General features: G+C 48.8%; 3 protein-coding genes across 3 annotated transcripts; 2 read left to right on the top strand and 1 right to left on the bottom strand.

Moving 5' to 3' along the window:
* Window positions 1–3,202: 3,202 nt before the first annotated feature.
* On the top strand, window positions 3,203–3,973 carry PENARI_c005G08768 (uncharacterized protein; the record flags this gene model as incomplete). The annotated part of the gene is made up of 1 exon (XM_022629915.1): window positions 3,203–3,973. The coding sequence occupies one exon, from the start codon at window positions 3,203–3,205 to the stop codon at window positions 3,971–3,973; it is 771 nt and encodes a 256-aa protein (XP_022490406.1).
* A 2,170-nt stretch (window positions 3,974–6,143) lies between these two features.
* Window positions 6,144–6,554, bottom strand: PENARI_c005G05114 (uncharacterized protein; the record flags this gene model as incomplete). The annotated part of the gene is made up of 2 exons (XM_022629734.1): window positions 6,144–6,430; window positions 6,548–6,554. 2 exons carry the CDS (start codon window positions 6,552–6,554, stop codon window positions 6,144–6,146), a joined length of 294 nt encoding a protein of 97 aa, XP_022490135.1.
* Window positions 6,555–7,484: 930 nt separating this feature from the next.
* Window positions 7,485–10,142, top strand: PENARI_c005G03152 (uncharacterized protein; the record flags this gene model as incomplete). Its single annotated transcript, XM_022629660.1, has 2 exons — window positions 7,485–8,313; window positions 8,479–10,142. The coding sequence occupies 2 exons, from the start codon at window positions 7,485–7,487 to the stop codon at window positions 10,140–10,142; spliced, it is 2,493 nt and encodes an 830-aa protein (XP_022490070.1).
* Between the last annotated feature and the right edge of the window lie 278 nt (window positions 10,143–10,420).

Here is a 10,420-nt window from a genome sequence, read left to right as displayed (position 1 = left end):
CAGGGGGTGCATAAACAGGGGGTGCATAAACAGGGGGTGCATAAACAGGGGGTGCATAAACAGGGGGTGCATAAACAGGGGGTGCATAAACATGGATACTCAACATCCCCGAGAATAACTAAGCTCAGCAATTTCCTCAAATGGAGATGTGTATAATCACTAGACTGTCCACGAACGCACACATGAACATTCACCTGAGCCTATAGTGCGTTGGGACCGATGGAGTTGACCGCGTTGAACTGATGGCGTGGATCTGACGGCGTTCCCCGAAGCTCGATTGTGGTGAAAGATGCAAACACTCTAGGGGCTTGGTGATTGTAAAAATCCGGACTCCGTTGGTATGTACGTACGTTCATTACTTCCACCGAGCCGTGGACCAAGACACAGGAGTTACGTTTGGAGAGAGTGGTGGATTGGAGTGGTGAATTGGAAGAGAGAGCTCAGGGACTTCGTTGAACCAGCCAGACTAGCACTGTAGACCCCACTGTATCGCCTGTAAAGATGTGGCTCTGCCTTGAAGGAGATATAATAAGGGACTTTCTACGGTATTCTGACTCCCAATCTGGTCTATTTCATATAAGATATTTCACCCAATATCGAGATTATGCGTCTCAAAACCCCTTTCGTACTTGGACTAGCTACTTCAGCGTCTGCTTTGTGGTCAGTTACTTACGACACCACTACCGATTGTTCAGGCGTGGGAAAAGAGGTTGGAGGCTTCGAAGCCGGGTGCCAGACTCTGGGAACCGGCACGGAATCGGTCAAGGTCTCTACCGACAGTGGCAGCAATATCGCATTGAGCACGAGTAGCAACTGCAACCCTTCTTGCGAGCATATCATTCCGAGTGAAGTGGCCGACCGTTGCGTCAATGCCGCTATCCGTTCCTTCTTATCTTATTGATGGTAAGTTATGTGCTTTGAACTACCTTCCCCTCCCCAAACTAAATTTCCAAATTGACACTGGTCCATTAAAGCCCTGAAAATACGCTGAAGGGGCATTGGTCAAGAGGCTCAGACAGGGGGTCAAGATGAGCTCCCAGAAAGTTCTTGTCTTTTACTTAGACATCGAGACTCCGTGGCTTCTTTCCCATCCAATTTCATCATGGTTGATATCTTTGCAGCTACTTACACTAGAGGAGCCAAACAAACAAGTACACTTTGAAAAACACTCGAAGGGTCCCCTTCTCATTGACATACTCGAGCCTTCAACGGGCAGTCCGATCATGTATGGCCGGTGTCGATGAATTCGAGAAGCTTATATAACAGCGCTCCAAAAATAACGCTTATAAAGTTTATCAATTGCATGCCAGAGACCTGAGGACCAAGTGTACCATTACGTATGGTGCACAATTTGGTAGATACGTGTAAACGTCTTCTGTGCTTCTTCTTTTTCTCTTTTTCCGCCAGCAACCCTCATTTTAGAGAATCAAATCATAGGGTTTCAGCAAGATAATGACTTTCGATTCGGTCATCAAGAATTAAATAACCTTCAACCAAACAGGTTACGTAACTGGTTTACAAAAGTGTAAATTTTGCGTGAGTGCCTACCGCCTACCTTCAGTAACCAAGCTGTTCTTGTTTCCATTGCGCGCAAATGCGAGTGATACCTTTTTTTCTGTGCTTTGTAATTTTATGCCTCCATCATAGGCTCCTTGTTTTCATATAACCACATATTATCGCAATAAGGCACGGACTAAGGTGTTTGTTACTAAACAGATTTGCCTCTTTCATAGATGAATTAAATGAATGATCACCGATTTATCCAGACGGGCTCGAAATCAATTTCACCACTTGACTCTCTTCACTTCTTTGTTGAACTCTGTTTTGCATTGCGCCATGCCTTTTACGGTTAGTTTACCCCTGACCCAAACGTTGACAGTATCTTATTACGGCAATAAACAATCGGATTGAATTACCTATACTGCAGTATCATGGTTGTATCTCACATGCAAACAAGCCAAACAGACTAGTTGCCAGGAAATTCGGTCTGGTAACCAGATTCACCCTACTAACACTACCGAGTAGATATGATTGGCTCCCTTAGGAAATATCTCCAAGAGAAAGCGCGATGGGGTCTAGTTTAATGTGCTCATAAGCTCTTGACGTAGGGATCGGGAAGTAGATAAACAATTATATTCGTCTTTGGAACAGCCAATTGAGAAAAAATGGTGGTGTTAATCGCTCCTATCAGCAGACTCAACAGATCTAATCTCGCGCGCATGAACAAGTTTCTAGGAGTAATAAGTCATAAACATAGGTCGATATTAAAAGGACCTCGATTCTTAGCATTTGGACCCGGTCAACACGCGCTATACCCCATTAGGCACTAGCTCGGTATTTGTATTTCCAATGCATTATTCGGTCAAAATGCATTTGAGTCTTAGCAAATACGAGGGTGTCCAGCGGCGGTCATGAACCCTGGGTACTTTCTATTAGTATGTAGCCCCCTAACAAAATCAAGTCACCACCGTTCCTTATAAATCACGAGCTGGACTTAGTAGCTTTTTGGCCCCCGAGATACTTCCGTTTAGTATGCGATCCTCTCATTAAATTAAGTACCGACTATTAACCAAAATTTGGAATGGCACTAATCCCAATTAAAAAAATTCGAGGCTTCCATATTGGCGTCGTGGTGGCAGGTTGAAATGGCTGAGATGCCGAAGACATGGAGTTGGCGATTCCTAGTGCTGGGGATGCTGGGAGCATCATGCCTAGGGGCCTACATAGTAAACGGAAGTACCCAGGGGTTCAAGACCGCCTATTCTCGGACCACCAAATGCATTTTGACCGAATAATGCATTGGAAATACAAATACCGAGCTAATGCCTAATGGGGTATAGCGCGCGTTGACCGGGTCCAAATGCTAAGAATCGAGGTCCGTTTAATATCGACCTAAACATATATGCAGCCATTCTAGCGACAAAAGCTTATTGGCCACCATACAGGCATCGTATAGCTCCTAGGAGCTAGGTTGGACCTCCGCGGGATTTCTTGTTCGTTCCAGGAATCATGAATATAGTACGCCTCTAGTCTGTAAGCGCACGGTTCTACACCTCTTCTCGAGTTATTTAAGCCGCCCACCCAACTTATGGAATGGCAATATCTTTCGCACTTGAAAGGTTTTTGACCTAATTTTGCATTCCCACCCTCCTTTCAGAGACTCCACCATATCGTCGCTTTGGGCATTGCACACAACACCTAAATGGTGCAAACGCGCCAACAAGCCCGCCGAAAGGCACAGTCTGACATACTAAAGTATACCACCGTCAAGTCTGGCGTACAGAAGCTGCCTCGAACCCCAAAAGCCCCAAAAGGCAAGCATTTCAATGGTTCCCGAAAAGAACCTAGCCTGTCTTTACAGGTCCACAGGCTTTTGGATGACGATGCATCTGAAGACGATTTCAGATCCCTCCTAATGGGGAGCAAAGACCAGTTGGACTTTGTTCCGCCTCTCGCGTTTGACAATTTACACACAAAAAACGATGTCTTTCACCGTGCTATCCAAAAGCAACGGCTGGATGCTTTACCATGGATGCTTGAAAGACAAAATCTGGACAATTGGAACTCTCTCCATTTGGTGGTGGTTTACGACAACTTGGAGCTGGTGAAGCAACTTGGGGATGAGATTCCTGAACTCGGTTGTGTTGTTGATAGAAGTGGGCGGACACCCCTTCATCTCGCATTTACTAAATGCAACGCTCAAGTCGCTCGCTTTCTGTTGGAATCAGATTGCTGGAATAATTACCATGGTGTCGATCGAAACTGCGTTGGTCATTTAACGGTAGAAGCCCTTGCATTCGATTGCAGAAAGTCAGGAATGTGTGAATGGGCCAATTTGGTTGGATGGCTTTATAATGAGGGAGGGATGGTGACTGATACCAAGGATTCGAACGGCGAGACCGCCATTGACCTCGCCAGAAAACGGGATATTTTCGATGTTAGAGTGAAATACCCGTTGATGGGAAGGAAATGAATTGCCATTATCTTCGTTTCATCACTTCAGTCTTCCCGCCATTATTTCAAAAGTTGATTAGTCCTATTCAATGTTCAAAGTCAGTGCCTTCATCCATTTGCTCCCAATTCCTAGGGTGATACGTGCAATTTTTGAGCACGATTGGTAGTTCAACAACCTTAAGACTTCTTTTGATAATGCTGCAAACCGCCCATGTGCAGTATATTACCTTGTTTAATGAATGACTTTCAACTGGGACCAGCACTTATTCTTTCGCCTATATAGGTGGGGTTTCTGTCTCATTACCATAACCAGTGATGTATACTGTACTTATATCTAGCTTCATTTCTTCAACTTTTGTGTAAGGTATGAGATAAATCGTGAATGAAAGTCGTATTCATGTTTCTGAGAATTACGGACCCACTGGTCGTGCTATGTTCTTGTTACAATACTTTTCGTGATCTTGCAACAAGCGAAGTCAAATATAGTTAGCGTGTTTCAGGATAGTGATAAGGTGATACTGATTTCGATCACGTCTGTAAAAAACCAGTTGTTTACGCAGATTCGAATGTACCAAGGAATACGGCTGGGGCATATAATGAGGGAGAGTGATGAATTGAGGATCAATTAGTTGACGCTCCAGTGGCCATGTTTGCCATCTCAAAAATGATAATCTCGACATAGTAAATTCAGGGGTTAAACCATGATTGACTGTTGTCTAGACGAGTGAATGGTCAAGTCAATACAGTGGTATGTATCCGAAATCAGTTTTAACTCTAATCTCTCTTTCTTTATCCCCTAGGCCCCACCCCAACCGCACTAGTTCATATCAAGACATCTTTCTGCCAACCTTGCGTTTGTCCTGATTTAGAGGGGATTATATTTCTTGGCATTTCTCACAATGTAGGGAACTAGGACGTTAGTGTTGGATCATCTGTGCCGTTCATTTCGTCGCGGGCGTGAAGAGGCTCGCATGGGTTATATGAAAGTCGTTATTATCTTGAAGGGGCTCGTGTTTATTCGAACTTATGATAAGCTAGGTTTTTCCTGACGTCATATATAGATACCATGTGACCAAGACAGGACCTGGGTGTGACACGCTGATGACGCTCTATTTAACATGACTACAACAACCAGGTTCAACCTCGTTCATGCAGTATATGTATACGATCGCAGTTGGTTAGCGTCGCCATCATGGAAAGATTTTGAAACTACAATTTCGAAATCTCTGGGTTCGAATCCCAGCACCCTCACATTCCTTAACTGTGTTGCTCGGCAGCAGGGCAAGTGGTTTACGCCCTGTAACCTGCAGAAAAGTGGTCCTGATACAGGAGATGTGGGGTTGGTCACCCCACATCTTCTGGGGTTCTCGGGTTCGAATCCCAGTGCCGGCAACTCCAAAAACCCACCATCACGTCTCTATGGAGAGAGACACATCATACCGGGGTAGTGGAATTACCCCAGCCTTTTCACAGGTTAAAGTGGAGACAATCACAGGCCTTACCAGGTGAGGCTCAAAGTTCACCGTTCAGGAAGTTTGGTACAATCTCAGTGGATCATACATACCTGTATTTAAAAAGTAGTGGTAGCCTGCATATCGTTCGCGAAGTTGTGGAGCTTTCATAACAAAATCGTTGATAGCTCTAAACTCTCTGCATGTCCACTGTAAAGAAGCTTGTATTTCAAAAGTATTTTACATTGATTGTGGGGGTTGGAATTGCTGACGATTTTTTGTATTGTTCCTCTGCTGGATTTGGCTGCACCGGCTATTTGAGGCATTTAGACGGGTAAGTTTTAGCGCGTATCTCGGCGCGTATAATGTGCAGATGATTAGCAGACCGTGTAACCCAGGCTTGCAGATTTACTTGAGAGCCTATTTGGATGCTTCGGCAGAATGAGAATCTGAGTGAAAACCTCTCCCTGCTTCGCTGAATTCCTTCCGTAGCCATTTCATTGAAGCCCTGAGTGTATCATCTCAACTCCGAGCTGCATTTTTAGCATGCTTTATGGAGAGTAATTCATTCTTCATCCACTTATACCGAGCTCTGATCCATTGTTTTCAAGCGTACTTTGTGCGTGATTCCCCAGCTCGCTGTCAATCGCTCCTTGAAAAGTAATTGTATTAATTTGATGATGTCCCTCCACCACGCCATTGGTCCCCGCAGGAGTGGCAGGACGACTACCTAGAGAATTACCAATTACAGTACTCAACTGAACTCCCCACTCTCCATCGGAAGTAGTCGTCAATGAATGCCGATGCACCTCCCTGGGAGTCGACGGGCTGGTCGACTAGGTCGGCGTTGAAGAATGCAAACAAGATGGGGGAAAGTGGTGATCCTTGAGCTAGCCCAGCGTTCACCAGCGGAGCAGTCTCAGTGCGGAAGTCGTCAAACCCAATGTTGGCGTGCCGGTCGCTCATGAAACTTGCAATCCATTTTCTGGCCACAATCGGGGGAAAGTTCAAAAGCTTGGCAAGGTCTTGGCATGATGGCCTCAGCCGCGTTCCGCTCTTCCCGTTCTCCTCTCACAGCATCTCTGCACTGCACGAGATCGGTAAAACCTGCTTTTAGATGACGTGGGACAATTTGCGGATACAAGACATCGTATCCAGACTTGATATCTTGACTGCATCGCTCAATTCTTGGCAATCGCTGCCTCAGATGGCAGGCAACAACAACAACCTCGGAACAACAACAATAGCCGATTGGAGTGAATAACTGACCATTTCAACTTTGTTATTTGTGCAGAACTATCACATCGACCCCTTCGTCGCGGTATTACGAGCGAGTCAGCAGAAAGTGACCCTGCGTGGTTCCACAGAGCTGTTCACCTGGACGGACGCATCCTTGATCCGTTCTTATGACTAAAGTAGCTTCATTGATTTGTATTCGTTATTGCATGAAGCTTGAATCAGTTGTAAGTAGCCACAGGATCCCCGAGAACAGCCATCCGAGGAGTGACACCCAAGCCGGGCACGGTAGGGGCATTAAGAGCTCCATTCACTACATCGAAAGGCCCATCTGCGGTTTTCCCAACACACATATCCCGGTATTCCAGAATACAACGTAGGCTACGAGAGGGGATAGTTTGCGCCAAGTGTACAATCGCTGCAAAAGCAATATCCGATCCACTGGTGTCCTGGAAAGTCATCGTATGACCCGCTGCCAGACAAATATCTCGCACGCGACGGCCTCTAGTCAATCCTCTGCACATTGCCACGAAGGCCAGAACGGCAAGAGTCTATCCTCGATAACTAGGTGTCATTTGCATGTTTGCCGTGGTGATCAGTTGCTGCAAGGGGAACAGCGATTGGCCAGCAATTTTGAGACCGACGATCTCTGAGGCTTAGCTTATGGTCTATTCTGGCTGATCAAAGTTAAGTTGCCAGTTGAAACCAACACAGATAAGTATGAGGTCTCTACATTCTGGAATTAGATTAAGTAGTTAAGATATGCCAAGCCTGTTCGGGAACTCACTAACAGGTCTCTTAGCCAAGGCCAGCCCCTCCAGCTGCTCGAAGAATACAATTGCTATGCCGGGATACACGACTCTCTACTCCAGAACCCCTCGCTCTTTCCTTTTCGCCGTGGTGGCCAATGTCGGTCCCGGCGGCACCAGCCGCTGCCTGGCCGTGGCCTACCGCCAACACCACGACGAATATAACTCACAGATATCCTGGGATCGAGTGCAATGTATGGTGACCGACACTCTTGCGCTGACCGAAGTCCTCTCGGATCCCACGAACCGCGCGCCGCTGGAGGCTGAGAGGGCGCTCGCGGAGGACTGGTATCGTCGGTCTCAGGGCCGGGAGCCTCCGATTCATGAGCGGCCCAGCGTACCCGACACCGCGCAACCCCCGTTCGTGCCCTGGTACAAGCGGCGTGAGCCAGGGCAACAACAGCCCCCGCTGCCGTGGCGGGATGATGCGCCTAGCAAGTTTCCCTTCACTGCGACGTGTGTTTTGCTGGCGTTGTTGCGCGATACTCGCGACAACCGCACCCGCCCCAGCGACGTTCAGTTTCAGCCACTATCGACGCTGTTCCGGGCCGACTGCATTGAGTATGGCCTGGTTATTCTCGACATCTCTGACCTCGACAGCGGCGTCAAGTACGGCATCGTTGCGTTCCCCATGAACTACATGGCTGAGGTTGAATACGGCGGCGAGATGATCGGCTGGGATCCCGTCGAAGACCCCCAACCGGAAAAGGAGCCCGATGTTGTACTCGCAGACCCGCGGCCTCGAGAGCTGTTGTCAATCTCGCAGTGGGTATCGAAGCATTACTACTGGTCGGGCCTGGAGAAGGCGTCTTGCATCCTCAAACTAGAGGAGAGGCCGCTGGCTGATGCGGTAGCCTTGGATTGTACGTCTGTTCACCCGAATGATTTTGCAGGTGCTGACAGGGGGAATAATGGTAGATATCTGGCCACCAGAGCTGGATGATCCGACTCGAACATCTTCAGAAGGTGATCTCTGGCGCTATTCCATGTTAACCCATATCGATCACATTTGCTAATCTCTCCAACAGACTTCAGACATTCAATGATCGCCACCCAATCCCCGCCTGATATGGAAGGTTACACCATAGTAGACCAACCGCCGCAAAATGACCCCGTAGGCATAGTCCGCACCATTGATGATCTGCTTGTTCTCACCCAGGAGCCCGCCTCCGGTCCCCTCGAGAAGGAAGCGCTCGCCAACCTTCAAGTACTTGCTCAGTTCCGCGAGCAGCTGCGGCAGCGGCTCGAAGAGGCGCCAGAGAGGCTCGGCTCCTCCCAGATCTCCAGTCATGTGCTGCGCGTGGCATACGCTGGATGCCGTCACCTCAACTGGGTGGTGTTTGGAAACCTGCCGCCTCGCGTGATCGCGGCCGCCATTGCATCGGATGAACTTCAAGGTGCGTCTGCGCTCAGCCTCTGCCTCAATCCGTTCCAGCTGGTGGGAGATGAGGAAGATGGAGAATCAGACCTTGGTGACCTCGCCGCGGCCCTGGCACAGTCCACGGCCCTTCAACAGCTCTGCTTCTTGCAGCAGCCGGACCGGAACAGCGACGATGGCTCCGCTCATCCCTTTTCGGAGCTGTCTTGGCTGTGGTCGAGGGCATCAAGTGAAGACTCGGAGTCGCTCCGGCTGAGAACCATCCATTCGACCTCCGCTTTGTTAATTGGTTTACGCGGCCGCGAAGTTCGAGCAATATCCTCGCCGAGGAATTTGGGTTCTAGCTTCACCTCGGGCGCTCAAGTCGTTCCCATGATCCATCTGTTCACATTTGTCAGCCCCCAGCGCGAAGATGTCCGGGACGCAGCGGCAGACCACCACGTCGTCCACCCTGCTCGTCCCGGGTACAGTGGCCACTACTCCATGGATAATACTGGGTTAAACGCCGAGAGCTTCGCTGTCCGATTCTTGGTATACCTCCGATCCTTAGGTCCGGATTCGGATCCCGACCAGGCCATCTTGCGATTTGCATATCATGGGGCGTTCTCGTCACTCGCTTCCATCGACGAGGACAACAAGAACAACGACGACGACGAGCCCGCGTCGCCGCCCCGGGGGCCACCGCCGCGCCCACCGCCGCTCCAGTCATGGCCAGATCAATTGGGTGTCAGGCCAATCCCCGCTGGATTTTTCGATGAGCTAGCCCCCGACCACCCGTCCCGAGACCGACTCAGGGATATCTCCCCTGGGAGCTGGGTGGTTCTTATAGATAGACAAGACCGACGTGATCGATTCAGCGACGACCGCGCCTTCTTACAATACTCTTTTATCAGAATCCGTCGCTCTCCAGCCCCGAAGCAACAACAACAACAACAAAGACCGGCCCCCGTCTCTAGTTCAGTTGAGGTAGTCGGCGGGCTGACCGACTTCCTGCGCGAAACCGTACCAGAAACTGATATTACCACGTGGGAGAAACGGCTCGAGGAGGTAGAGATGGACTTGGTTTCAGCGTTGACTAGACCGAGCCCACCCAGTACCCCGTCATCGATGGAATGGTCACCGGGGGTGAACCCGATTGACGAGGTGCTGAGGCGCTTGACTTCACCTACAACTGAGAGCGCAGACAACGCCCCGCCAGAGACTGATCTTCCCACTGAGGAGGGACTGGTCGTGGAGGGAGAGAGGGAACGCTGCATCGGCGTTCGCGTCATGGCTGAGAGCCGGGTCCACACTTTACTGGACCAGTTACTATGATTTTACCCTATCTCTAAGCTATCATCGAGGCCTATATATCCATAAAAGCCCCTCTCTTTAGGCTATAGATCCCTCAAGATCCCGTCACAACTACCCTCTCAAGCTTACCATTTAAAGACCCGCCTCCTTCAGTCTAGCTCCGAAACGGAGAAAAGGAAGGAGCGGGGACTATTGGAATCCAGACACTTATATCCGAGTATTATATTATTTACAAGATAGGGCGATTAATAGAAGTAAATTGTCTAGATAACAAGCTGGGCAACGAGAAGTAGAAAAGT

This window comes from Penicillium arizonense (genome assembly GCF_001773325.1).
Source record: "Penicillium arizonense strain CBS 141311 chromosome Unknown PENARI_contig005, whole genome shotgun sequence".
Lineage (NCBI taxonomy): Eukaryota > Fungi > Ascomycota > Eurotiomycetes > Eurotiales > Aspergillaceae > Penicillium > Penicillium arizonense.
The sequence above is the reverse complement of the archived record's forward strand: the minus strand, read 5'-3'. Positions and strand labels throughout refer to the sequence as shown.